The 24,684-nt window shown below is 39.2% G+C and overlaps 1 protein-coding gene across 1 annotated transcript in view; it reads left to right on the forward strand.

The window, feature by feature from the left end:
- The window catches only part of LOC137612718 (receptor-type tyrosine-protein phosphatase mu-like), a 154,177-nt gene that overhangs the window by 40,043 nt on the left and 89,450 nt on the right, over nucleotides 1–24,684 (forward strand). Inside the window, exons 3-6 of the mRNA XM_068341389.1 lie at nucleotides 12,813–13,087; nucleotides 16,855–16,933; nucleotides 19,118–19,233; nucleotides 20,743–20,917. Of these exons, the coding sequence (XP_068197490.1) occupies nucleotides 12,813–13,087; nucleotides 16,855–16,933; nucleotides 19,118–19,233; nucleotides 20,743–20,917 (645 nt within the window). The remainder of the gene's footprint in view (nucleotides 1–12,812; nucleotides 13,088–16,854; nucleotides 16,934–19,117; nucleotides 19,234–20,742; nucleotides 20,918–24,684) is intronic.

The raw sequence follows: 24,684 nt of genomic DNA on the forward strand, positions 1-24,684 counted from the left end.
GGAGGCTGAGCAAAGGTTATAGTGAAATCTGGAAAAGCCTTGACCTACAAATTACATCTAGTACATGGTCTAAATTTATCATGATTAAAATTCCAGGTCTCTTTAATAGGCATCTGTGATTCTGCTTCCTACTTGGAGTATTCTTCAGGCAGTGTTGTTTTCTACCCATGTGTCATGAATTGTGTGGAATTAACAGGTTGCAGCTCTTTTTTATATTTCTCAATGTGAGCACTCAACCTGCGAAGCAAAATTGTAATTTCTCCCTTTTGACTGTGCTGAAAGCAATGTAAAATGTCGTGTTCTTGATGCCTCCAATAGTTTTATGGATACTGGAGAGGAGGTTGAAGGGTAGAAATGCATTTATGTGAAGGCCTCACTGGTGGAATAGCTATCCCACTCTGACTGCTGTTTCACTCTTAACCTGTACTTGTGAATCTCCACAAAATGACCCTATCATTCTCACAGATACTCACAAGACAGATTGCTCTGAACAGAATTCATCACTACCTCAGATGCTTTTCAAGAGATTGTGGACAGTTTCTGCCTAAATAGATCTTCATGTTGGTGTTAGTGTATGATTTAGTTTAATATAAATTGTCTTTTGTCATTGCTGAGCAAATCAATTCCTTCTGGAAGTTCAAACAGCTTGCTTGCAGGTAAGCTTCACTCATAGTATCCCCTTGGAGTTGTGGATGATTCTACATTACATGATTTTATGCCTATGTATTTAGGACATAAGACTTTGGAACCTTTTTACCAAAGTCACGTACTTAACTTTAAATACTCAACTTTATCCAATTTCATTGTAATATTATAATTCTAACAAAATTCTTATTCATTAAAAATGGCATAATTACTCCACAGTGTACTGTCACATGTTCTCTAATTCTCATTCTTTCATACATAAACATGATCAGCTGTCGTAGATTGTCTTGTGACCTTTCAACTGTGACACAAAGTATAAAAAGACCAAAGACTTTTTTGGGAGAAAGGAAGATGCTGAAATAAATACATGTTATCTTATATTATCTTATAAATGGGCCAAGAATGTCAGAAAAAAATACTTCGTTTTCTATCAAATTCCCTTGCAATTGGTTTCTTCATTTTTTCAACATTTAATATTTTTGTTAAATGGAGGTTGACAGTCCTGCTTTAGTTCCTATGTTGAGCCAATCAGCACACACTTCTGTCTGTCAATTGCTATATAGTTGTCCATTCACTCTCTACTGAGAGAGAACAACATGAGTTTCAGCAAAAGAAGTTATTCAACTCAGAGCTCTGAGAGCTATGCTGTAATATAAAGGGCTATTCTTTGGACTGGAACTGAAAGGAACTGAAAGTGGAGATTAAAAAAAATACAATAAACATTTCAATTTGCATATAAAAATGGTCTTTTGAAATCATGAGACATTGTCCAGGTTAAAGCTCCAGTATTGTTAACTAGTTTCTCCCTATCCCATAAGGGACAGGAGGTGGAATTGTCAATCTGTTTGCAAGTACATGTATCAAGTCCTGTAGAATCATTAGGAAACATCTCGCGTTGATGTTCCATGAGTGTGATAACTGTGGAGAATACAAGTCGTTAGAGGCCTTGTGCAGAATTTCACTCTGCTTTTTCATCATCATGCTCGTTCTGCAACCATGGACCAAATTGGCCTGGTTCCATCTAACTATGTAAATAAAATACTACCAAAATGGAAAAGCAAAACAAATCACTGGAAGAAAAAAAATCCTTCTGGTAAAAAGAAATAGAGACAATCAGTTCCTGAAACTCTTGGTTGTTTACAACAATCCACTTCCTATCTAATTGCTATGTCTGGACGAACACTAGTCTTGCTTGTGTCTCCACACAGCCCTGATTACATGCTTTGGCTCCTTTGGAAGGGCTATGCCCATTCCTGATGGCTGTCTGTTTTCAGCATCCCCCATGGATTCTCTCTCCAGAGCCAACTGGAGAAACCCCCGGCAGAGCTGTCTCTGTCAGTTCTGTTATTACCAACAAGCCTCATCTGTCCTGGACAACGATAATAAAACCATCCCAGCCAAGACAACACACATTCAGCTTTGGAGAATGGATTTGGCCTAGCTTCTGTCAGACTTAGAAGTTGGCATGGACTTTAAATTATTTGAAGAGAAAACTACCACTCATGAATACTTTGCATCATTTTAGAAAGAAAAAGAAATGATTCCTGTAATTTCCAGTCTTCTTTCTGTTGTTATGACTCCTCTAACATGGTGCAGTCATCTCCCAATGGGATGGATGAAGCTTTCTTGGTGAATACGTTTGAGGTGCAGTTCTGGGGGGTTGTCCAGATGTCACTGAAAAGGAAGTTGTTTTTAGTGAGCCACAGCTGGTGCAAAGGCTGCGTCCTTTCTGATGGTGTTGAAGATGTTGCCAGGAGTCGAATGCTGCTCCCTTGCTCTCCCCTGAGACTCATTCTGGAAAATAATGACAAGAGACGGATAAAGAAGGCCCTCTAACTGAGATTAATTAGAGGTTGTGTATTATGCAAGGGACAATAGCAAATACAGCTCCAGCTAAATGACATATTGTTGTAATCTTAATGTCTGTTCTAAATGGTAATGAAGAAATAGAGTGTTTTTTGTGTGTCTTTGTTACTCAGGTTATTTATTTTGATTGCATGCACTCTGTCAACAGTGACACTCAGACAATAGTGAAGCATTCGTGGAAGATGTTCTGCACAGGGTAAAGGTGATCTCTTCTCATTCTAGTTCTTTCTTGTTCTTTCCATGATGTGTTAACGTGAAGGTAGCTCAGTCCTGAATCAAAAAGGATGCATTTATTAGATTGTGGCTTCTACTTATGGATATCACAGATAATTTTAAAAGGCAAACAGTTCACCTGTATGACATTTTCAATCAGGAGATAATGTATTGACAGGGCCCATCTGCCTTCACTGGACAACCAGTGTTGCTTGCAGTGCTGCATGTGCTATGAAATGGAAGAGGTTAAGGAAAGACACTTAAAACGTGAGAGGAGAGAACACCCACTGACTGAAGGGCATTAGAAATTAAATCAGAATTTAAATCACATCAGCAAAAGATGGGATTTGCTGTTGAGAAGGAAGGGGACCCATCTGGTGAAAATAAGCTAATTGCTTTTGATCCATTCACAACTTTGTGTGAGAATCACACCTTGCACAGTGTTGGCAAGGTTATAGGGTTAAGGAGAAACCCCATTATATGATTAGAGGATGAAACAGAACAGCAAATTACAAGGTCTGACCAATTCGTGAATTAATTCCAAGGGAAGACAGACTGATTTTCGATTTAGCATATTTGGGGGTTAAGATGTGTACAGTTGTCTGAGTAAACAGGCTTGTGCTCATTACTATAAATAGAATTACGACACAAAACTCTACCGTCATGCTGGTGAACATGTTTAGTACATACTATATTTTTTCCCATTAGTGTACTGTTTATAGTATGTGCAATTAAGACTAATGATGCAGCATGGTATTATGTGAACACTCTGTTGATTAATGGGTTTTTATTGTACAAATAGGCTATTATATGACCCATTTAGTACAATAGAGGTCCAGCAGTGTGTTATACATATTAATATGACGTATTGAGCCATTAAGGCTTGCGGATTGATTGGCATGCCGTAACAATGGATGCTGCCATGGAACATAATAAAAATGTGTTGCACCTGAATAAAATGACTGGCCAGAAGCATGTTGCACATGATGGATGGTTTCGGGTGAATCTGTTTGACACCATCAAAGAAACCTGGCAGGTCCTTCATATGGAGAGCCCAAATTCATTTGGTGTTACCTTATCAGACCCCTTTCATGTTTCAAAGGACACAGAGAAAGTTCTCAGAAATTGAGTGGAGGCCATGGCTGTTCACATTAACAGCCTAACCCTCACAGTGAGAGCATTTTGATTGGTGGTAGACAGTGAGAATAGCCCTGTCTTCATTGACATTTCGGAAGCGGTAGCCATTCTTTTCGGCGGTGGTGACCTCTGTGAATTTTATTAGCAAATGAGACCTGGAGGGTTTAGGTTTGAAGAGCGCCCCTTCATTCAGATTTTCCCCACATAATGATTTCCAAAGAGTTCAGGACCTGAATGGAGAAGAAATAATGAGCGATAGTCATTATTGCAAATTATATCCTCTGCTCCAACCATCACTCAAACTAACAATTAATCTAAATACTTTCAAACTATAGACTTTGATTATTAGGACTAGACAAGCCTATTTGTATGAACTAATTTATACCAAACTGCATTTACGTTATATTATTTTATATTATTATTTATATATTTTATATTATTTTAAGAACAGGAACCATGAAAACAAAATTCAAATCTAGTCTCTTAACCAGCTGAGAGTTTGTTTGTGTTTTTTACTACATCGTACCTCTTTTGAGGTCTGCATCTTCTCAATATGTTTGCAGTTTTCATGCTTGTCTTTAAGGATTGGTGCTGGTTGGTCACTAGTGTTCACATGGATTTTTAAAGTCCAACAACAAAAGCATGAATTCAATGAAAAAAGGTTAATGGGATTCACCTGACATTTGTCTCAGGTGTCTGGTTACTCCATCGACCTTCAACCTTGTCCTCCTCTCTCCAATGACTAATGGAACGAGTCTCACTGCAGGAAGTAGGGAAGTTAGGATGTAATCTCACATTGCTATTATCCTGAAAGGCTGTTATCTCTAAAGTGAGTTTGCATGTTTCATGAAGCATGATAGCTGTGGCTGATTATTCCCTTGATAGTCTTTCAATGGATTGTGATAATATTTTTGTGTGTTTTCTCAAGATATCATTATGCTCGTGTGCATTTATTGCAATAAAATGAAACAAAATGTGGTCGGAGATTGCCATTATTTTGACTGGTCTCAGCTGAAGAAAAGTGATTTCCCGTATAGACTGACAAGTTGTTACCAGCTGGCTACTGCTATCCAATTCCAAGTGAGATGACAGGTCAGAGAATCAGCCTGATGGATCCTATCCACTGGATTACGCCCACGTTTGTCTCTGAATAGTTCATGATAGCATTAGACTGCTAATGTGGCTAGTTTGGATTCCTTTATGTTCAGCTGAGCATTTACATATTATAATTGAACACTCCACACTATAGTTCACCTCAAGACCTGTACATCAATTTAAATTTAACTAAAATCAAAATTGAATACTTGACTGAAAATGCACTGAAACACGTCCAAGATATTGACAATGACCACAATCAAATGTGAACCATTGTTACTCATTTAAGGTCATTAACAATGATTCGCCTGAAAGGAAAATATGTTAATGTTTTCCACAGCCGTCATTCAGACACAGTGTCTCTGTTAATAATGTATACATATCTTATAATAATAGAAGTAATACATTTCCGTCAGCTGTGTGCCCTTCATTTCCAAGCAGCAACATGAATGGATGTAGCATATGCAGCAGTCTGCAACACTTCATCTTTTACTAATTCATTTTTCATACTTAGCCATCATTGTAATAGAAGGTGAAGGTGGCCTACATTGGTATAATAATAAATCTGTTCCTCTGAATAGCTTAGACAATAGCCAAGCCCTGGCCTTTTTCTGAGTTGCAGAGACAGGCCTTGAGTGTGGTCTCTATTTTTAATTGGTCTTGAACATGCCATTGTTAAGGCAAAACAGATAGAGGAGAGGAGAGGAGAGGAGAGGCAGAGAAAACACCCGTGTGAATTGCTAGCACATTAGTGCAGCACTAACACAGTGTCATTATAATTTGCTGTTGGTCTCACTGGCTAATTAGCTTGTCATGGTGCAGCAGGTCCTGCAGAGTGTGTGGTCATTAGGCTCTAAGTGCGTATAAACTGAATCACAATCAGTGTTCTGTGGTCATCTTCTTCACCTGCATAAGACAGTGACCATGGCAGAATGATGAAATGCCATACTAACCAAATGCAAACCATGAGGACGAAGAAAGAAATGGGGTTGGGTGGAGTGGTGGGTGGGGGAAGAACTTTCCTCATATTGCATTGGAGTTTGATGACCCAAATCTGATTGATTTCTAGGCTTCAGATTTGGTGACAGGAGTTTCACAATGCTGTTGCTACAGTTACACAACTCCTTCAGTAGTGAGGAAGAGATGTGATAATATTTACATGTATGTCTGTAAAATAATTACACTTTAAGACTAAAAGCCGCTGTGATTTTTTTTTAGAAAGGAAGTGACTTCATACAAACACTATTTTGTTTTTATTACAATTATTAACAAGAAATTTTTTTTTTAAAAAAGGTATACAAATGCTGTTTGATTGATCTGCGAAGCGGTGATGTATTGTAATTGTCAGTGTTTGTGTGTGTTCGTCCGTTCATCCACCAATTATCTTGACAACCGTTACAGATAGAAAGATGAAACTAAAAGCACATTACTCGGGCAGCAAAGGGGATGAAAATGAGATGATGATGTTGACCTTGAGAAAACTAGGTCGAGGTCAAATTTCAACGTTTGTACTTTTTTTTTTTTGCACATATCTCAGGAACTGGATAAGATAGACGAAACAAAAGGTGTTATATTCAGGGAGGCACTATGAAAAAGTAGGTCAAGGTCCATTTTTCACTTTTACAATGCATCCTCGCGCATTCACGCGTCAACGCTCGTGATTTCACCTCATCGCGGATTTTTGGTAGACGGGCACGTGATACCATAACGCGCATTCTATTGGCTGATGGCATCCGGACGTGCGTTACAATCTGTGAGTCTCGGACTTCAGTGAGACACAAAAGTGCTTTAAATAGTCAAAAAGAGTGTGGGAAAAGGTGATACAGATAGAAGGTGGTTTGATATCAGTATGGGGAGGGTTCATAAACATTTAAATTACTGTAAATAATAAGATAAATAGTTTGTCGCTCTATCGCGAAATTCGTTTATCGCGTGTGGTTCCTGGAATGCATCAACTGCGAGGAACGACGGCGCACTGTATAGCTTTTTAGGTACACATCTCTAAAACCTGATGAGATATAATCAGAAAAAACCCCAACATTTTGAGGAAGCCAGAGGCACAAAACTGTGTAGGTCAGGGTAAAATGTTGAATTCAGGGGTGTTGCAGTATCTGACTGCCTAATCTCATCTGTAATTATGAACAAAGAAACTTTGCATGAATCTCCTGTGCAAAGCTATCACAACATGTTTTTTTATTTAAATGAAAAACTAAACAACCTGTTTGAATTATTGAGGACAGCAGTGGTGCAAGTATCTGTCTTTGTAAATGAGCTACATTTGAACAATTCATCAACTGATTATTAGTGTCGGCTTTTATCAAACCAATGTTTTTCTGTGCCTCCTAATATGAGAATGAAAACTAATTGATTTTCTTTTTTATTTTGTCAAATGAGCTGTTTTGTGACATGTTTAAATTTGGGGAGAAACTGCCAGGGGTAGAGGCGATTACCTTCATATAAAATGCCAATTTTTGTTTCTTTTATATATTTTGACATGCTTTTAAAGTGCTGGTCTCATGTCATCCAATGATTCTTGCTTCATCTTGAAGTTAACATGTGATCTAAACATTTACTGAATCCAGCTTCCTTGCAAGGTGATGGTGATTGGACAGCAGGTCTGTTTCATGCATTCTTCACCTGTTGTGATAGCAACATGCTGATACAAACTGATTTACACACAGAAGAAATGATAACAAGACAACATAGGAGGAGAGTGAAACAGTAAAATCTGAGCCATAGGCAGCCTTCACTTAGAAGGATGATTCTTGTTTTCCAAAATTGATATATTCTCTCATTTAGTACAATTGTGTTTTTTGGACTTTTTTTTTTTAGTTGGAAGCTCAGCATAATTGAAGAAGTGGGATGAAGTATAGTAATAACAACAATAATATATTTTATTTATGGGTACCTTTCAGGAAATTCAAGGACACCCCACGGAGTACACAGTTGACAATAAATTGACAACAGAGTACAAGCAATCAGCAATGCATCCAAATCAACAATGTATCAGGAAAAAAGGTCAAAAACAGCTTAATAACTCTAGATGTGTATACAGCAGCACTGCGGCAGAATTTAAACCTAAGGAGTTAGTACAGATGACTTTTGGGAGGGAGTACCAAAGGTGAGGGACGACATGGCTCTGAACCCCATAACAGTCAACCGGGCAGAATACTTGAGCTATGAGGGGGTATACAGATATTTGAGATCAGATACAGGGAGGGAAGAGTCTTAAAAGTAAAAGTAGAAACTTGAAATCAATACAGTATTTGTTAGTGAAGCAAACAGGTGAAGGACAGAAGAAATATGCTCTGCGAAAGGCGTTCTAACAATGAAAAAGGCTACTGAATTGTGAAGCAGTTTTCCTTTATGGAGGAAATTGTGAAGGAAAACGAAATAAGATGACCTTTGTCAAGGTGGGATTTGATCAATGTGTGAACGAGCATTTTGGTGCAGTTAGATACAATGGAATGATTTGTGATTGATTTGTGCTTCAAAATTTGCAAATATGTCAACTTCTAAGTTGGGATGGGTAGCTGTGGAACTCAATTTCAGATTAACTTAATATGTGGCAAATTGGTAGATCATAAATGAAGAAGAGAAGGGTGTCCAAGACATAAATCTGGAGAACACCTTGAATGACTATGGAGGGCTGTGACGTGTGATTTTTCAGCTGGTTGTAGTGTGGGGTTTTTTCACAGACTCAGTCTTGCTCCTCTGGATCTACTGCTGCAATATTATGGCTCTGTTAATTTTCAATCATTGCTGCTAAGCAACAAGTTAGCATTTCTGGCCTACATTAGCTGGCATAGTGGTGATGACAGATATTACACATATGCTCTCACCTCTCATCAAAGGATTGACAACTGCATCTTCACAACCATTTTCTCGTTTTCTTATTGCCAGGACAGGAACGTCATTATTCATTTTGTTAAAATCACACAGCTGCTTCTGGACTGACGACATATCACAATGCATTTATTACTTGCTTTTGCATGAGAAGAACTTCAGAAAAAAGAAGAAATACTGGATCCTGAAATCCTGTGCGTGATGCCCGTCTTTTTTTTTTTACTTTTCATCTATAAGATTAACAATAATGTCTTGAGGATTCTTATTTGTATGGCAGATATTATTTTTAATAGCTTTGAAGGGAATGATAGATTAGAAATTTGGAATATATTTATCCAGATTGTTGGGACTGGTAATAGGTTTCTTAAATATAAAGATTTTAAGAGATAAAGGAAAAAGGCTAGAAATTATTAATGATGTCAGTTATTACAGTGGAGAACGAGGGTAAGCGGTCTTTGACCAAAGGAGTAGGAAGGCGGTTAATTGACGTGTAGAAGATGTAAAATTTAAAGGTTTCACTCTTTGCACTTAAAAAGGGGGATATAAAGAAGGATCTGTGTGTTACATTTTCTTTAGGGCTTTTTTTAAAATCTAGCATTAAAGTGGATCATTGTCATTGTCAGTGTCATTGAGCGGTGCAGAAAAAATTAGGAGGCAAAAAGTCTGGTGGCCAAGAATCTCTTCCCAACCAGAAAGACTCAGTGAGCTTCCATTGGTATCATTTCTTGGTTGTGGAGAGCGTTTCCCTATACAAGGGATCGCCGTAAATGTTTTTAGTGACTACTAGTCAAACACAGAAAGATTGTAATTTGTTTATTTTTCAATTATCATAATTAGGGTAGATTATTTTAGATTACAACACTGCAATACAGATCTTTGTGGGAGCTTAATTATGATAAAATACTTATAAACAGAAACCCAAGAAAACAGTTTCTGTGTCATCACAAGAAACTGCTCCTCCTCCTCGTCTTCCTCTGCTCGCTCTCCTCCTTCTGTTTCTTTTTGTAAACTGGATGGGACCACTTGTGATGTCTTTATCGACAATCACAAAGCCAGGACCCAAAAGCAGAGCTGAGGCCGATGAAAGGTAACAAAATAATTTTACTGTGAACAAAGCTGGCAGCTAGTAGAGAATGTAGTCCAAAGAACACAGGTAGAACTAAACTTCAGGTTCCAGGTTCAGACGTTCTGGAACGGGTTGCGAAGGCAAGACTGGGCGCTGGAACAATCCAAAGGCGATGAGGAGACAAATGAGCTGCATAAGTCAATCAACCCGCGTCTGGGCAGAGGCTGGATGGGAATAAGAAGAGGAGTGTAGATGACGGATAGGAGACAGGAGCGGAGGTAGATGATATACCGTCCCTCGACTGCCCAGCCACGCCCAGCCTGCAACAGAAAGCAAGGAGGAATCTCCACAGGAAACGAAACCAAGTCTTTTAGGAACACGAGTCAAATAACAACACAACATTCTTGTTATCAGAAGCTGTAGACAGATGGAATTGGTGAGAGTATGTACAATACAATACAATACAATTTCCTCTGGGATTAATAAAGTATCTATCTATGTAAGTTCAGCACAACAACACAAGTGGACTACCTCCAGTCATTGATGGAGCAGAGGCTGTTTGAGTGAGGCACTTTGGAAGCGAGACCAGTGGTTTAGTTGACATTTACCATATATTAAATTTGATATAAAAAAAATTTGGATTCAGGGTGTATTAAATCTGTCTCACATGCATTTGAGTGGAGCTAAGAGGTTGTTTGCTTCACCTCTAAGCAAAATGTGTCTTCTAATCATTACCACACTTTCAAAATGATGTATTTCAACATAAACGCTGCCTTTTTGGCCGTGTCTCAAATGCCGTTACGTTATGTGCCATCTCATTACAAAGCCAAGCTAAATAGGATGATGACAAATAGAATGTGTTCTGCATCTCCTTGAAAGTTTGCCAATATCATAATTCTTACTTGTGTTTTAGAGAGGAGAAAATTAGATTAACCTTTAATATTGAACCAAAGCGATAAAATCTAAATGGGGCTTGGTTGGCAAATAGATTTCAACTTATTGATTTCTCATCATTTCCCTTCTCTCTGTCATTGAGGGAAAAATCACTCCTCTCAAACTGCTGCCAACTGTAGTGTTATCGTCTTTGTATTTTGATAAATGAAAATGAGAGGAGAATTTCTGTCCTTCCAATAATAAGATACAAAACTTCCATATGTAGGAGAAAAGGCTTTGTAATCCTAGAATCAAGATTATTTTATAATTTTATATAAAAACAAGATAAATACTTTAACATGGCCATCACACTTTGCTTTAAACATGCATTATACAGAATTATTTGCCTTTACCTGGCTCATGATAAACACAACTCCAGAGTTGGTAAATTGTTTTTCATTTTACAACTGAAGTATTTATGAGGTATTTATGAGTGTCTGGATTTTTGGACCTTCATTAAATTTCTAGGAAACTTTTACGAAAACCTTGTAGATGTTTATCGCCTTTCATCCAAGAATCTGATCTGAAGAAGCTTCTTCAATAAGAGGTGAAAATTCCTCAATCTTTTCCTACAAGTTCACTGATGTCTTTTGTAAAATAAAGCGATTTTCTCCTGAAATCTAGAGATAGTTTAGTAAATCATGTCCTTTGTGCTTAAAAACACAAAACTTGACTGTTGATACATCTGCAATGCTAAAGGTGTGTGCGTGCGTGCGTGCGTGCGTGCGTGCGTGCGTGCGTGCGTGCGTGCGTGTGTGTGTGTGCACGTACATGTCTGTGCGTGTGTATGTGTATGAGTAACTTTCTCAATGACAAACAAATGTAATGTAACTTTAAACACCAAATGTTACATAATATTAAATGATTAGGGCATGTGTTATTTGAAATTTATATAAAGGAAAAAGAACTCACATTAAAAGAAACTGCAAAATGCTTTAAGTCGAGTGGAGCTTTAAGTTAAATGCTAAAATCTCCATGCTGACTTTCCCAAAATGATAAACATGACAAAAATGGGCTTAGATACTTCACCATTTTATTATAGCACATTATTATGAACCTCTAGACAAATTTTTATTTAATCCAAACAGTTGCAGTTGTAAGAACATCAATTATTATACAGGTATTTGATTCACAAACATATTTGAGACATGACATTTGATTTGGCAAAAACATGAAATGAAGATTCTTGACTAAAGGTTTTTGAAAGAGAATTTGACATAGTAGAAAACAGACCAGAGCAAGTCATAAAAGATGCAATTCATCCGTCTGTCTTCTCACTTTCCAATAACAATTTGACCCTGTTAGTGATAAAAAAGCATAAAACAAAAAACCAAACAAATAAACAGCCAAGGAATAAAACAAAGAAACAAACAAAAAAAAGCACTTTGTGAGGACATGCATATTTGTCTGAAAAAACTACATACTAGCCTCTTTGGTAGCTTCCAGCTGCATTGCTCTCATTCAATACTGGGACCAATTTCAAAAATTGTTTCCTCCATCGATCATTTTCCCATTGTCTTGCACAAAAAATATTGGGACATAAGTCTGGGTTGTAAAATACCAAAGTTACCCTTGAAGGAAAGGAATCCTCAGGATACTTCAACTGATGAGATGCTTAAAATGGATTGCCTCATGGCAATCCATTTTCAGTGGTCAACCTAAGTTGTGGACCAACCAATAGACATAGAACTTGACATATGAACCATCCATCCATCAATCCAACTTCTTCCGCTTACCTTTAGTTGGGTCGCGGGGGCAGCAACAGGGAGCCCCACACTTCCCTTTCCCCGGTCACATCAATTCAATTATTTTTGAAACAGTATTTCTGTATACTTGTCCTGGTTTATGTTTACTCTTACGTCAAGGTAGTTGGGTTTACAATTGTTTGTTAGACCCTGGATGATAATAACACTTACATGAGCTTTTATAAAGATTAATCATATGCCTGAAGCTGTTTGAACAGCTGGTTTGATTCAACTTGCTCCATTCATATTTTAAAACTCTGTTGCAGGTTCAGCCTTCATGATGGTGAACACATCGGGACGCTTTGCGGGACAGAAGGCTTTACTGCTGACGCCGCAGCTAAAGGAGAACGATACCCATTGCGTTATCTTCCACTACTACATAGGAGGCAGAGACAACAGCCACCCAGGACACCTAAATGTCTTTATCAAGGAAAACAACAGCCCAATGGGGATGCCTGTTTGGAATGTGTCAGGGCCAGCGACTCGCCAATGGGGACAGATAGAGCTGGCCATCAGTACCTATTGGCCGAACTTCTACCAGGTAAGAAGCCTTAACCCACTTCTATTTTTTTTCCCCACATTGCAATCTTAAGATTGCTTACTGTATGCAACATTTCTAGTTGTGTCAAATCCATTACAGCCTGTTCTCTGTATGGAGTCAGAAAAATTTATTGTTTTAGAATATCAGACAGTCCCACAATATCTAATTCTAAACACCTATGATAATTGATTTTTTTGGGGCTACCTCTGTATCCATGGTGATCCTTTCTCTTCCCTTAGTATCTGAGACCGCTGTCTTTTTCCAATTCCGAAAACTCATTTTCACTTACCAATGCACATGACTACTATCCGGGGCAAGGTGATTTCACACTTGCCTTGCTATTATTCTTTGCAAGGCTTGTTCCGTGAGTCCACTAAATGTTAATTGATGCAGAGAGACCCCTTAACCTCCCAACGGGAGACACTCCCTTGGTGAGTTATTTCATTATAGCCTGGTAATGCAGGTCTATGGTGCAGATGAGGGGGGTCCTTCTGTCGGCTCACGATGGCAACCCTGATAACTTAGTTAACAAGGGACACCGCTGAGATTATCAGTGCTGGATGCAAGATAGGATCCTTAATGAGAGGCACATTGACAAAAGGAAGACTGAACAGGGGAAAGCAACAGTCGAGATAGGCAGAATGTGCTCCTGCAACTAATAGTCAATGCTTGCTGTTGACACGATGTCGACCCTCATGTGGCATAATGATGCAGAGGCAGTCCAGTCACATGTTTGTTGTTCAGCTCAAGACATTTATAAATGGAAGGAGGATCGCTGGAGGAGAGGCACATCATGTTGTAAATAGATTACATTTGGTTGAAATGAAATTCAGACAACAATTCTAAGAGCTTGATCCTGTTCAAAAAAATAGGTACACCTTTTATCTGTGAATATCAATCAATATGGATTCAACTACTTCCAATCCTTGCCTCCACACAAATCATTGTGTTGTGTTTTTTTTTTATCATTCAAAGTGATGGCTGAGCAGCTTGACTTGCTGTTTTCGGTGTTTCGGCTAACCTCTGCTCAGAGGGTTGGCATTTAGGCCCCAAATGACATATTATCCCCAAATGACATATTATGCTTTCCAATTTGTTCAGGGAATTTCCCAGCAACTGTTGCTTTCAAACCCCAGTGGAAGGCTTGTCTCTCTCTGTAGCTGTGCTAGAAACAAAGTGGCAGCATTAGTAAATGAGAGAATGCTAAGGTTCTTATCTGCGCTATGAAACATTATAGAGAGACCAATGCTTAAAATTGTTACTAATTAACATGGTGCTAATTATAGGTGGCTGTAATTATATAGTAACCTATTCAATTGTCAAAGAGAAGCCCTCTGATACTTGGAAATTATTCTTTAATTATAGGTAAGACTTTTAGTCATCACAAGCTCTCCAACCTTTAATAATTACTCTTCTGTCACATCATCCCAAAAACTTGTAATTGAAATATTCATGGGCATCTAAAACTGCTGAGTGGAAAAATATGGTAAAGATAACACACAATCGAAATGTGTTCTGAACATGCAATAGATATATCAAAATATGTACTTAAACATCCATTATTTACCTGATGCTATCAAGTGAGTGAAAATAGCCAAATATAATCTAGATATCCACAGAGTAAACCTGTGGTAAAGCTAATCAGTCCCACTGTAATGGAGCACTTACTGTCATTCCTTAGGGATTGCTAGTGTGGTGATGTAGACAATGAGTGTTGGGTTCATCATGTCTCTCTCAAACGAGACAGATATGGTGAACCCAAATGAGAATGGTGAACTTTGCTGTGATATCAACAGCTTTCCTCCCACGTGAATATTTTCACTTTGTGGGTCACACCCAATTATGTTCTGCATTATCATTGATGTTGGAATCAATTATATCGCAGCTATTAGGCACACTGACTGATGTGTGTAGCACAAACAAAGAGTTTCAATTAGAGAGTGAGGGCTTGTTCATATGTCTGGTATGAGGAGTGGTTGGCCTTTTAATTTCCTTTAAAATTAGCCGGTAATGAGGTCATAATTAGCACCAAAGACATTCACTTTCATATTTCAAAAGACAAAAAAAGAAATTTATAATTGGATAGCCTTATCTAAAGGCATCTTGCTTTCCTGACGATAGTAACTATCTCTGCCTGCAGGCGATGGAAGAAATCTCCAAGACGTATAAGTGTGGAGCCTTGCGGGGCTTTTTAAGAACAGTTTCTTGATGACACCCTTTACAGAACTTTTCCATTAATATGTACCGTTGACTGTAGGTTTATTTAGGGAACAATGGAATTTAAACTATGTATGGTCTGTGTCAATGTGGTGTAATGAGTCTATGCGCCACACCCTGCATTTGGAAAGGGACTGACGTTCTGTTTCCCTTTTTAACACACTGCAAGCCAGCAAACACATAGCTCTGACATTCTGCAGGGACACACCCTCTGCCAGGGCTCAGGGACATATGTTTTGGTCCTTAAAATAGGGTCATGTTAGTCCTACGCAGCACAGTTGTACGTGATTTCAGATTTTGTATTATCAGAAATAGCAACCTGCATATCTACTAAGTAATGGTAGACATGCAACAACTGTGAAATCCAACAACAGCCTCTTCTCAAAAAAGAGATACTGTCCTTCTGAAATATCTCCAGTTGCACTAGCTTTCTACTAATTTGAACTCACCCCAGTTCATGATCAAGTATCTGCTAAGTGAGGATTAGCCTATCACACAAACCACATCTTATATAAACAGTTAAGCATGCAATTACAGCAAATTTCTACGCAATATTTACTCACAGTAATGACCTTTCACACGCTAATTTGTGCTAGAAGTTGTACTTGCTCAGGACAAATTGGACATCTAAAGATAAAAACCCCTGCGGCATTGCTCCGTAGACCCCAATTGACCACAAGGTTGAAATGAACATGTAAAAAAGCTGAGCTTACTACAGTTTAGCAGTAAACTGCAGTAAGCTGCAGTAACCTTTTCCAACATTGTTCAAGTTTTGAGAACAACATGCATTTAGCCTTGTAATTATATAATTTCTCATGTAGTTTTAATATATAGTGTGTAATACCTAATATTAATTACTCCAATGTTGTCTAGGCTGCTGTGCACAATTTTCCGCACTGTTCTTGATGGAAATTACTATTGATCTCAAATAATGGTTACACATGTTAGCAAAAATACTATTTTTGCGTATTAGATAATACTTGTATGCCATTTTTGATACGGTCCAGACTCCAAAGCGTGTGATGCTACAAGTTGGTGTTTACGTATTGGATTGTTTTTGAGTTGACACTGCAGATGTTTCCTCTGTCACTTTTTTGTAACCATTAGAATATCTCCATCTCTCAAGTCTTACAATTTCACAAGTGACATTTGCATAATTTCATATGCAAAACTTTTTTTGGGGGGTTGAGTACCAAAATATGAAAATGTTATTGCTGTTTCAATGGAACTAAGTCAGCGGCGCCTTAAACATTGCTCCGTTATCATTGTCACCTGGCTCATGTACTATAGTTGTCACAAACTGTGTCCTAATTGCCTCAATGCTCAAACTTAATTTAACACTTGCATGTCATTGCACCTTCCAACCATGACATATTGTTGAAATAACTTCAGTGGCTTGCAGCTGTGTGACCAGCTGTAGTCCAGCTAAAAGCAGATCACATTAGCAAGAGCTGGACTTTTCCGCGCACATGGGCAGCCTCACTGAAGTGCCATTTGAAGACATGTGCCCATTTATCATCGGTGTTATGAGTCTCCACTCTCCTCCTCAGATTGTGTTTGAAGCCGTTACCTCGGGGCAGCGCGGTTTGCTGGCCATCAAAGATGTCGTGGTCCAGGGCCACCAGTGCAGTAAGTCCTTTCTACCTTCACCATAAAACGATATCATCAAAAAGTCATTGTCCTTTCCCTGACACCAACCCAAATACCTGTATCATTGTTTTATTCAAGGCCTCCAGTTAAAGAAAAGGCCTTGAAAGAGTCTACTATAGTCAGTCTGAAGTGTAAACCTCCCACCTCCTTGCTCCCTAAAGATTTATGAGCACAAAGCTGACATGCTAAAGTGTGCTCAAGATTAAATGTTGGAGTGGCTGTGTTAAATCTACCCTTTGAGAAATAGAAGAAATAGAGCAAAACAAGGGAAAGAAAAACAAATATCACCCTACAGAATACTGCTGCTTGTTTTTGGATACTGCTACTATACTTCTCCTCCTTGAAAGTTATTCAATGAAGCATCTCATATCTCAGATGTTCAGATTTCCACTGAATATAAGCACAAACCCTACAAAGTGTACTGCACAACTAATGAACACATAATCACCAGCATGTTTTGAATTTCTCTTATTCAGCTTTTGGGTTACGATGTTTCTGTGGGAGTACAAGGCTGAGGGCTCTTCAGTATTCGTCATTGCTGTGCTTATTGGTACTTATGGTAGTTTTAGCACATTTCGCATTCCTAAAATTCGCACTTAGCGGTTTTCATACACTACAATGATCGTAGGATTGACGGTTCGAATCTCGCTCCTCCCGGTCATCTGTTGTATCCTTTGGCAAGACACTTCACCCTCCTTGCCTCCAATGAAGAACTCACTGGTGTGTGAATGTGTGTGATTGTTCCGGTGGTGGTCGGAGAGGCTGTTGGCACAGACTGGCTGCCACGTTTCCGTCACTCTGCCCCATGGCAGCTGTGGCCACACATGTACACACAGTGGTTTACCATTACCAAGTATGAATGAGGAGTGAATGAAAGGTGTCAAGAAAGGCACTATATAAATCTTATCTATTATTATTATTATTATTATTATTATTATTATTATTATTATTATTATTATTATTATTATTATTATTATTATTATTATTATTATTATTATTATTATTATTAGCCTAATTCTGAATCAATCCATACAAGTTCACATTAGTTGATTTATATTCTTAGCCTTCATTGCTTTGAGTGCAAAGCTCTGCACTAATGACCTTCTAACCATTTGAAAGCAACTGAATTCCAACAAATGTTATGCCAATAAGTTGGATTTATATACTGATAGGTGTTGCATATAAATGTGTTTGAGTAAATCAATGAGCCCTTGCGACGTGATCAATGTTTAAATGTGTAAAAGTGTGAGTGGATCAATAACCCACTCAGTGGCAATTGGGTTTCTTTGAGTGATAGGACATGTGATCAGAGCAACTCCTCAGTGGAGCACAGCCAATTCATTTTCCATTAATACACCCATGTGGAATATCTAGCTCAAAGGTGTGATTATTTTCCACTAGGTGGTCTGCTGCTCCCGCCATCATCAAAGACGAGATTAGCAACGTGAAAAATGGATGTCTTTTTTTAAAAATCTGGATTCTTTGACAAGACAGAGTTATAAAGGATGTGTAGTTCTAAGATTAGATTATTAAATATTACGTAGAAGTGAAAGTTGTGATGATGAAAGTGATAGAATTAGTGTTTACAAAGTCTTTAGAGATTTGGTTGTGTTTTGATTCAAGGTCGCTCCTCTGAATTGGCCTATATTTCTATGCAGAATAGAAGCATTAATCAAAAATGTTCTACATACGTTACTTTCTGAGGTCTATCCCAGACAGGGAATATGATGGTAATGAGCAAAGCTGGAAAAGAGAGGAATATTTCTTGAAGAATCAATTAGTGGACGGTTACAGAAAAAGAAGAAATTGGGTTTTTGATTGGTGTGAGATCAGTCTATTCGGTCTAATTTCAAAGAACTTGCAAGGAAAGCGTATCACAAAGAAATATCTGCATTCAGGGGTATCAGGTAGTAAAATAAAGAGCGTGCACACACACGCATGCATGCACGCACGCACGTACACAGACATACTGTATGTACGGAAAATTCAAGCTTTCATCTTTTCGGTTTCAGTTGTTTGTAGCATCAAATTGTGCAACAATTTCAAAAATGCATTAGCATAATGTAAATGCTAGATTTTGAGAACGCAGTTCTGTTGATGAATCAACATTTAATGTTTTTGGACCTGGCTTTAAAAAGTTGTTGTTTTTTGTTTTTTTTGCAGTGACCACACCTCATTTCTTGACCATTAAAGGAGTGGAGGTCAATGCGGGACAGACTGCATCTTTTCACTGCACCGTCAACGGACGCAAACGGGACAATTTCCACCTCTGGCTTCAGGTGAGGTCCATTTCATTTCTGCTTTAGATTGAGAAATAAATCAAGAGGGTAGAATCAGTATTGGAACCTGTCCTTCTGGAATAGGAATGTCTCTTACAGAACAGACCCGAGAGTCTAATATGTAAAGCTCTTATCAGATGGTGCCAATGGGTCTGAGAAGCCTGCAGTCTTAATGTCACAGGTCTTCCAGTAAGCCATGCTAAGTACGTCAGATCAACGGCTGGTTTAGGGGTCAAGGATGTTTTCATAATTGGAATGCCTGCCACAAGCCAGAGAAATGTAGCAAAGAAGAAGACGAAGCGTGAAAAGTTTATTTTTAAACAGTTAAAGTTAATTACATTTGATCAAATATTAATTTTCTCAGCGCAGCCATAGACTGGTTATTTTCATAATTGGCAAGCAGATGTCATTTTAAATTGTACAACACTAAGTCTCAAAACATAATTATGAGTAGCGGCTTAATCATTCTAAACTAGATTGCAGATAGTGAATATTGAATTGTGAGTGGTGGTTGAATTGGTTAGGTCACCAGTTAATTTAAAAAAAACAAGTCAGTGCAATGATATATTTTCTTGTTGAATCACAGAAAAAACGCCATTGGTAGTAAAATTGCATTAAAATGTCACAGATATGGCACTTTGTCATACTTTCATGGCAAGACTCTTCATCTAACAACCTAAAGCTGACAGTTCCTTGCCAGCCTGACATCCAATTTTCAGATTTGCCTTCAGAAAATATAAATAGCTTGTGTAACGGTTTAAACCATTCAACAAATTCGAGCCAAGGTGTTCCCAGAGTGATATATTGTTGCCTCATGTTTGAGATTTCACCTGCTTATCAGACATCCAGAAACCACATACGTCTGGGAGTTAGGGGATTACGGTTGTTTCGGATCACCATAGTATGGTATCAACCTATATAGATGTTGGCTCTGTGGATTCTGTATACTATAACCGGCACAACTGAGCTGCAAGGTCAGAATTGACCTTGTTCTGAGCAGGAAAGGTAGTGCATCTGGCAGACATAACCCTGCCGGCTCTGCTGTTAAGCACACTGTCACACGTGTGATCAGTGGGAGCATGATGCTGGTTAAAGGTCCTCTGCCAGGTACTCCATCATTTTAACAAACACGTCCTCATTAGCACAGGAGCTGGAAAACAAACATTAAGTGAAGTCCCCCGATGACAGTAATGAAGAAATATTTCTAATGAACAAATGTCCCCCATCTGCCGGCTGTGAGGGGTGACAGCTGGGGAGAGCCCATGGTGTTTGTGTGTTTGTGTACGTGTGTGTGTGTGTGCGCGCGTGCGCGTGTGTGTGTGTGTCTGAATTCCTGTGATAAATGTATTCCTGCTATGGGAGTAATAGGACACAAATGCAAACACGTGCACGAGCAGACGACAAGAACACTTGACCAGAGTTTCTGAAACGCACAAGGTCAGGCCACTTTGCTTATTAAACCTTGCCATTTTGGAGGCTTACTCATGTATTTGTCTCTGTTCCAAACAGGGCATTGGTGGACGGGAGGCCCCGATGAAAGCCACTAAACCTTGGAACAACCGGCGCTTCATCGGCACTTTTGACGTAGAGAACACAACCAAGGGCGACTCAGGACGTTATCGCTGCATCGTCCACTCTGATAAAGGGGTTGGAGTGTCCAATTATGGAGAATTAACCATAAAGCGTGAGTATTTGTCCCAGAACAAAGAAAAACACCAACACCCCCTGACTAAGGCATGTTTTCTTTGCAAATGACCTTTCTGCATACAGCAAAGTCAACAAGAGATAAACAGGAAACGCCGCATGTTGGTATATGAAAAAAAAAATCCTCTGAGGCACCACTGAAAACACCAGCTTTTTATGTTGATTTGTTGTCCAGAGGACTTTAATACTTTCCTGTTTAAAGGCTGTCCTTGACTGAGCACAATTCCCCCCTAAAAGATCACAAAGGCAAGAGGCAGCAGGGTTTAGAGTAACCTCACTGATACTTCACTCCTGCAGTCATTTGATATGAATTTATGGAGTCGTATGAAACTAAATCCTGTAAGGCCTCACTTTTCTACAGCCCTATAGCCCAGTAATGGCCTCCTATATTTCTTCACCTCAATTTTCTTCCTGTGCTCTCAATTGAATTTACTGCCCAATTTTTTCTTCTTCTTTTTTTTTTTCTTTTCTTTGTTTTTTTTTTTTTTTGTCTCCAAGCTTTATGTGATTGATAGGTTTAATCCTGGCTGTCCAGATCGAGCTCTGTCAATCATGCGAGAATGGCCGGGCCCAGACACAGCAGAGTGAAGAGGAAGATAAAGCCTCTTTGCCCAAGTGTGTTTCAGTGGTGTACTCAAAGAAAATTTACTGACACACTAAAGGCATCCAAACCACACTTGCATAAATTCAGCAAAACAATCACTTGCGCATACTCCTTCTGCTTACACTTGTTTTCTGGATGGCTATATTTTTGCTGATTGCTGCTGTCAGTGTGTTACTACAAAATCATTTTGCACAAGACAAACCAGCTAAGTGATATTTTGTCATAAATGTTTAAGATGTGGTAATTCTATCAACTTGAAACATTCCTAGAATCCCATGCTGCTGAGATTTCACACCTTGATAACATAAGACAGTGTCATCTCAGGAAGACAAGACAGGTTTTCACAGGCAAAAAGTGTCACACATTAAGAAGTTGACATCTCCTTTTGTCAGTCATTAAACAAGTACTTAACCCTCCTAGCAATGTCTTGGAGTTGTAAATCTTAGTTAAATATATCCACTGTGTACAAGATTCATTTTTGGAGGAGTGACCATGAGCGATTCTTTGCATTATGAACCCGGTTCAACCGACACACCAGCTCGCCCGCCTCCCACCGCTCATTACCATACTCTGCCTTTTTCTTCAACATGATGAGTGTGAATGCTTGATTATCCCAGATATTCACTTCTGCCTTTCATGCCTGTAGTCAATCAAATTTATGCACCTAAGCAGAATGGCACTGCATGTAATTCTAGAGTACATTCGGATTGACCCAGTGCAGTCCCTTTACACCCCCTTTGTGGCGAGTTCTCCTGTCGTGCAGCCAGAGGTTCTGAAAGGGGGATAATTACTCCCTGTCCAAGTGCTGGCTCCTTTCTTTTGGCCTGGTTGGAATCACCTGCAGCCTGCTGAGCTTCAACATACAATTCTGGGTCATATTACCAACTCAAGGCTGCAGAGGCACGGCCTTGTCAGAGCTAATGAGAGTAGGCAAAAATCGAAGGTCAGCCATCCAAGCTCGTCATTTTCCCATGGCCACCTCTTCTCTCATCAGGAGCAGATCAATTCTTTCTTCACAGCAGCCCAATTAGGAAGACTGCGCATTGTAATGAGGACCTCTTGTGTCTTAACTGAGGCTCCGTGGCTGTGACAGGAAAATAAAAACAATATTTATAAGATAATGTCTATCTAATGCTACGGCGGTGCACGGGCAGCTCTCATTATTGTTCTCTGTGTGGTGAATGGCAAATGGATGATCGTGGATGGATGTGTCAGTAATTGCAAATGGCACTTTTGCACCATTTGCAATTACTTACAGCTCACCCCACCTCTACTAGCCTTTTTTTTTTTGTCTGCAGTTTCATTTGCACCACAGCTGTATCATCCCCTCAGTATAACCGGTCACCATAGCAATGCCACACAAACATACTACTACTTTATTTCCAATGCGAACGCACAGGAACTGTTCCCCCAGACAAAGAAGCATCCTCACCTCCTCTGTTGACCACCTTGTGGTTTTCCATGCTTTGTGCAGCATCAGGAGTTTGATTTCAGGCCTTTGTGGAGGGAGTCCCACATGTCCTCACCCACGTCTCATTGACTGCTGTTTGTTTTTGCTGCTGCAGGTATGATACAACATTTGTATCATATGAAATACAATTTGGTAGCACGGTGGCGCAGTGGATAGCGCTGTCACCGCACAGCAAGGCGGTTCCGGGTTCGTGTCCCGCTCTGTGTGGAGTTTGCATGTTCTGCGTGGTATGCATGTTCCCCGTGTCTGCGTGGGTTCTTCGGCTTCCTCTCACCTCCAAAAACATGCACTTTAGGTTTAATTTGCTGTTCCCAAATTGACCGTAGGTGTGTGTGTGTGTGCATGCGTGCTTGTCTGTGTCTCTGTGTGGCTCCGCGATGCACTCGCATAGCGCGCGGAGTCACCCTCGCCTCAGGCTCTAAGCCAGCTGGGATAGGCTCCAGCTCCCTGTGACCCGCAACAGTGGATAAAGCGGTGACAGAAAATAAATGGATGAAATACAATTGAAAAAAAAAAAAGGTACAACAACCGTTACTACAGACCAAGCACAACTCCAGTTCCAGACAAACACAGAGTGAGCTTTAGTAAAGTAAAAGATATTTTGGGTTTAACCTCTCAAATGGGAGGATTTACGGTTTTACTCTAATATTATGTAAATTAAATAGATTTTGATTTAAGACTAGTTTGTTTAACTAGTCACTGCCTGAGGTTCCAGGACGGTTTATGAGCACATCTAATTATTGCCTTAATTTTTATAGATGAAGAGCTGAATCAAGTAATTAAAAAATACTATTACTGAGCTGTGTTGGGTCTATGTGCATACCAGTGTGTGTGTGTGTGTGTGTGTGTGTGTGTGTGTGTGTGTGTGTGTGTGTGTGTGTGTGTGTGTGTGTGTGTGTGTGTGTGTGTGTGTGTGTGAATGAAAGTGAGAGATAGAGAGAGAGAGAATGAGAATAAGAGTGCATTGGTGTAGTTGCTTTTTGCCAGGCAGGCAGGTGCTGCAGTGGAGGAGGACGCAGCTGCTGCCAGGCCGTTTGTCTGGTCAACATCATGACAGCAGCTGCTCACTAACCCCCGCATATGGCCGCCACGGTCATCTGTGGGTAGTCACCTATTTCCATCCAGCGCTGAGCTCACTTCGGTGTCCTTTCCTCGGGCCTCGTTGCCGCAAAAAAGCTGCCTCATGAGGCTGTAACAGTGGGACTACAGTTACTAATATCCTAAAGTGTTCCAGCACTTGTATTACACACCAGTAATCCATTATTTTCAGTGCATCTGCGGTTGTTGTTGAACAGAGGATTACTGCATTGACGGGAATCAATTCATTGCTGTAAGCTGTTGCTGCTTTTTGGGAGCAGCACCTTTTCAAACTTAAATGAAATGCCTCATTCTGCATTAATGTATCTCTGGTCTGAAATAATAACAAGGAATAAAATGAATGGCTGTAGAGGCATCTATGATGGATAATAAGAAATAGAGGAAGTAAGATTAATTCAATAGATGACTGACTGAGATGGCAAAATGCTTTAAAGTAACTGAGTTGAACCTGTTGTATGTCGTTTGTAATAACTTTAGTTGGAGATATTTGTAATTTTCTACTTTTAACATTTCCGAATTATGTTGACATACAGTATGTCTTTAAAGTAAATGCCATCGGCTTTTCACAAGACAA

Source organism: Antennarius striatus, chromosome 18 (genome assembly GCF_040054535.1).
Source record: "Antennarius striatus isolate MH-2024 chromosome 18, ASM4005453v1, whole genome shotgun sequence".
In the NCBI taxonomy this organism is placed as follows: domain Eukaryota; kingdom Metazoa; phylum Chordata; class Actinopteri; order Lophiiformes; family Antennariidae; genus Antennarius; species Antennarius striatus.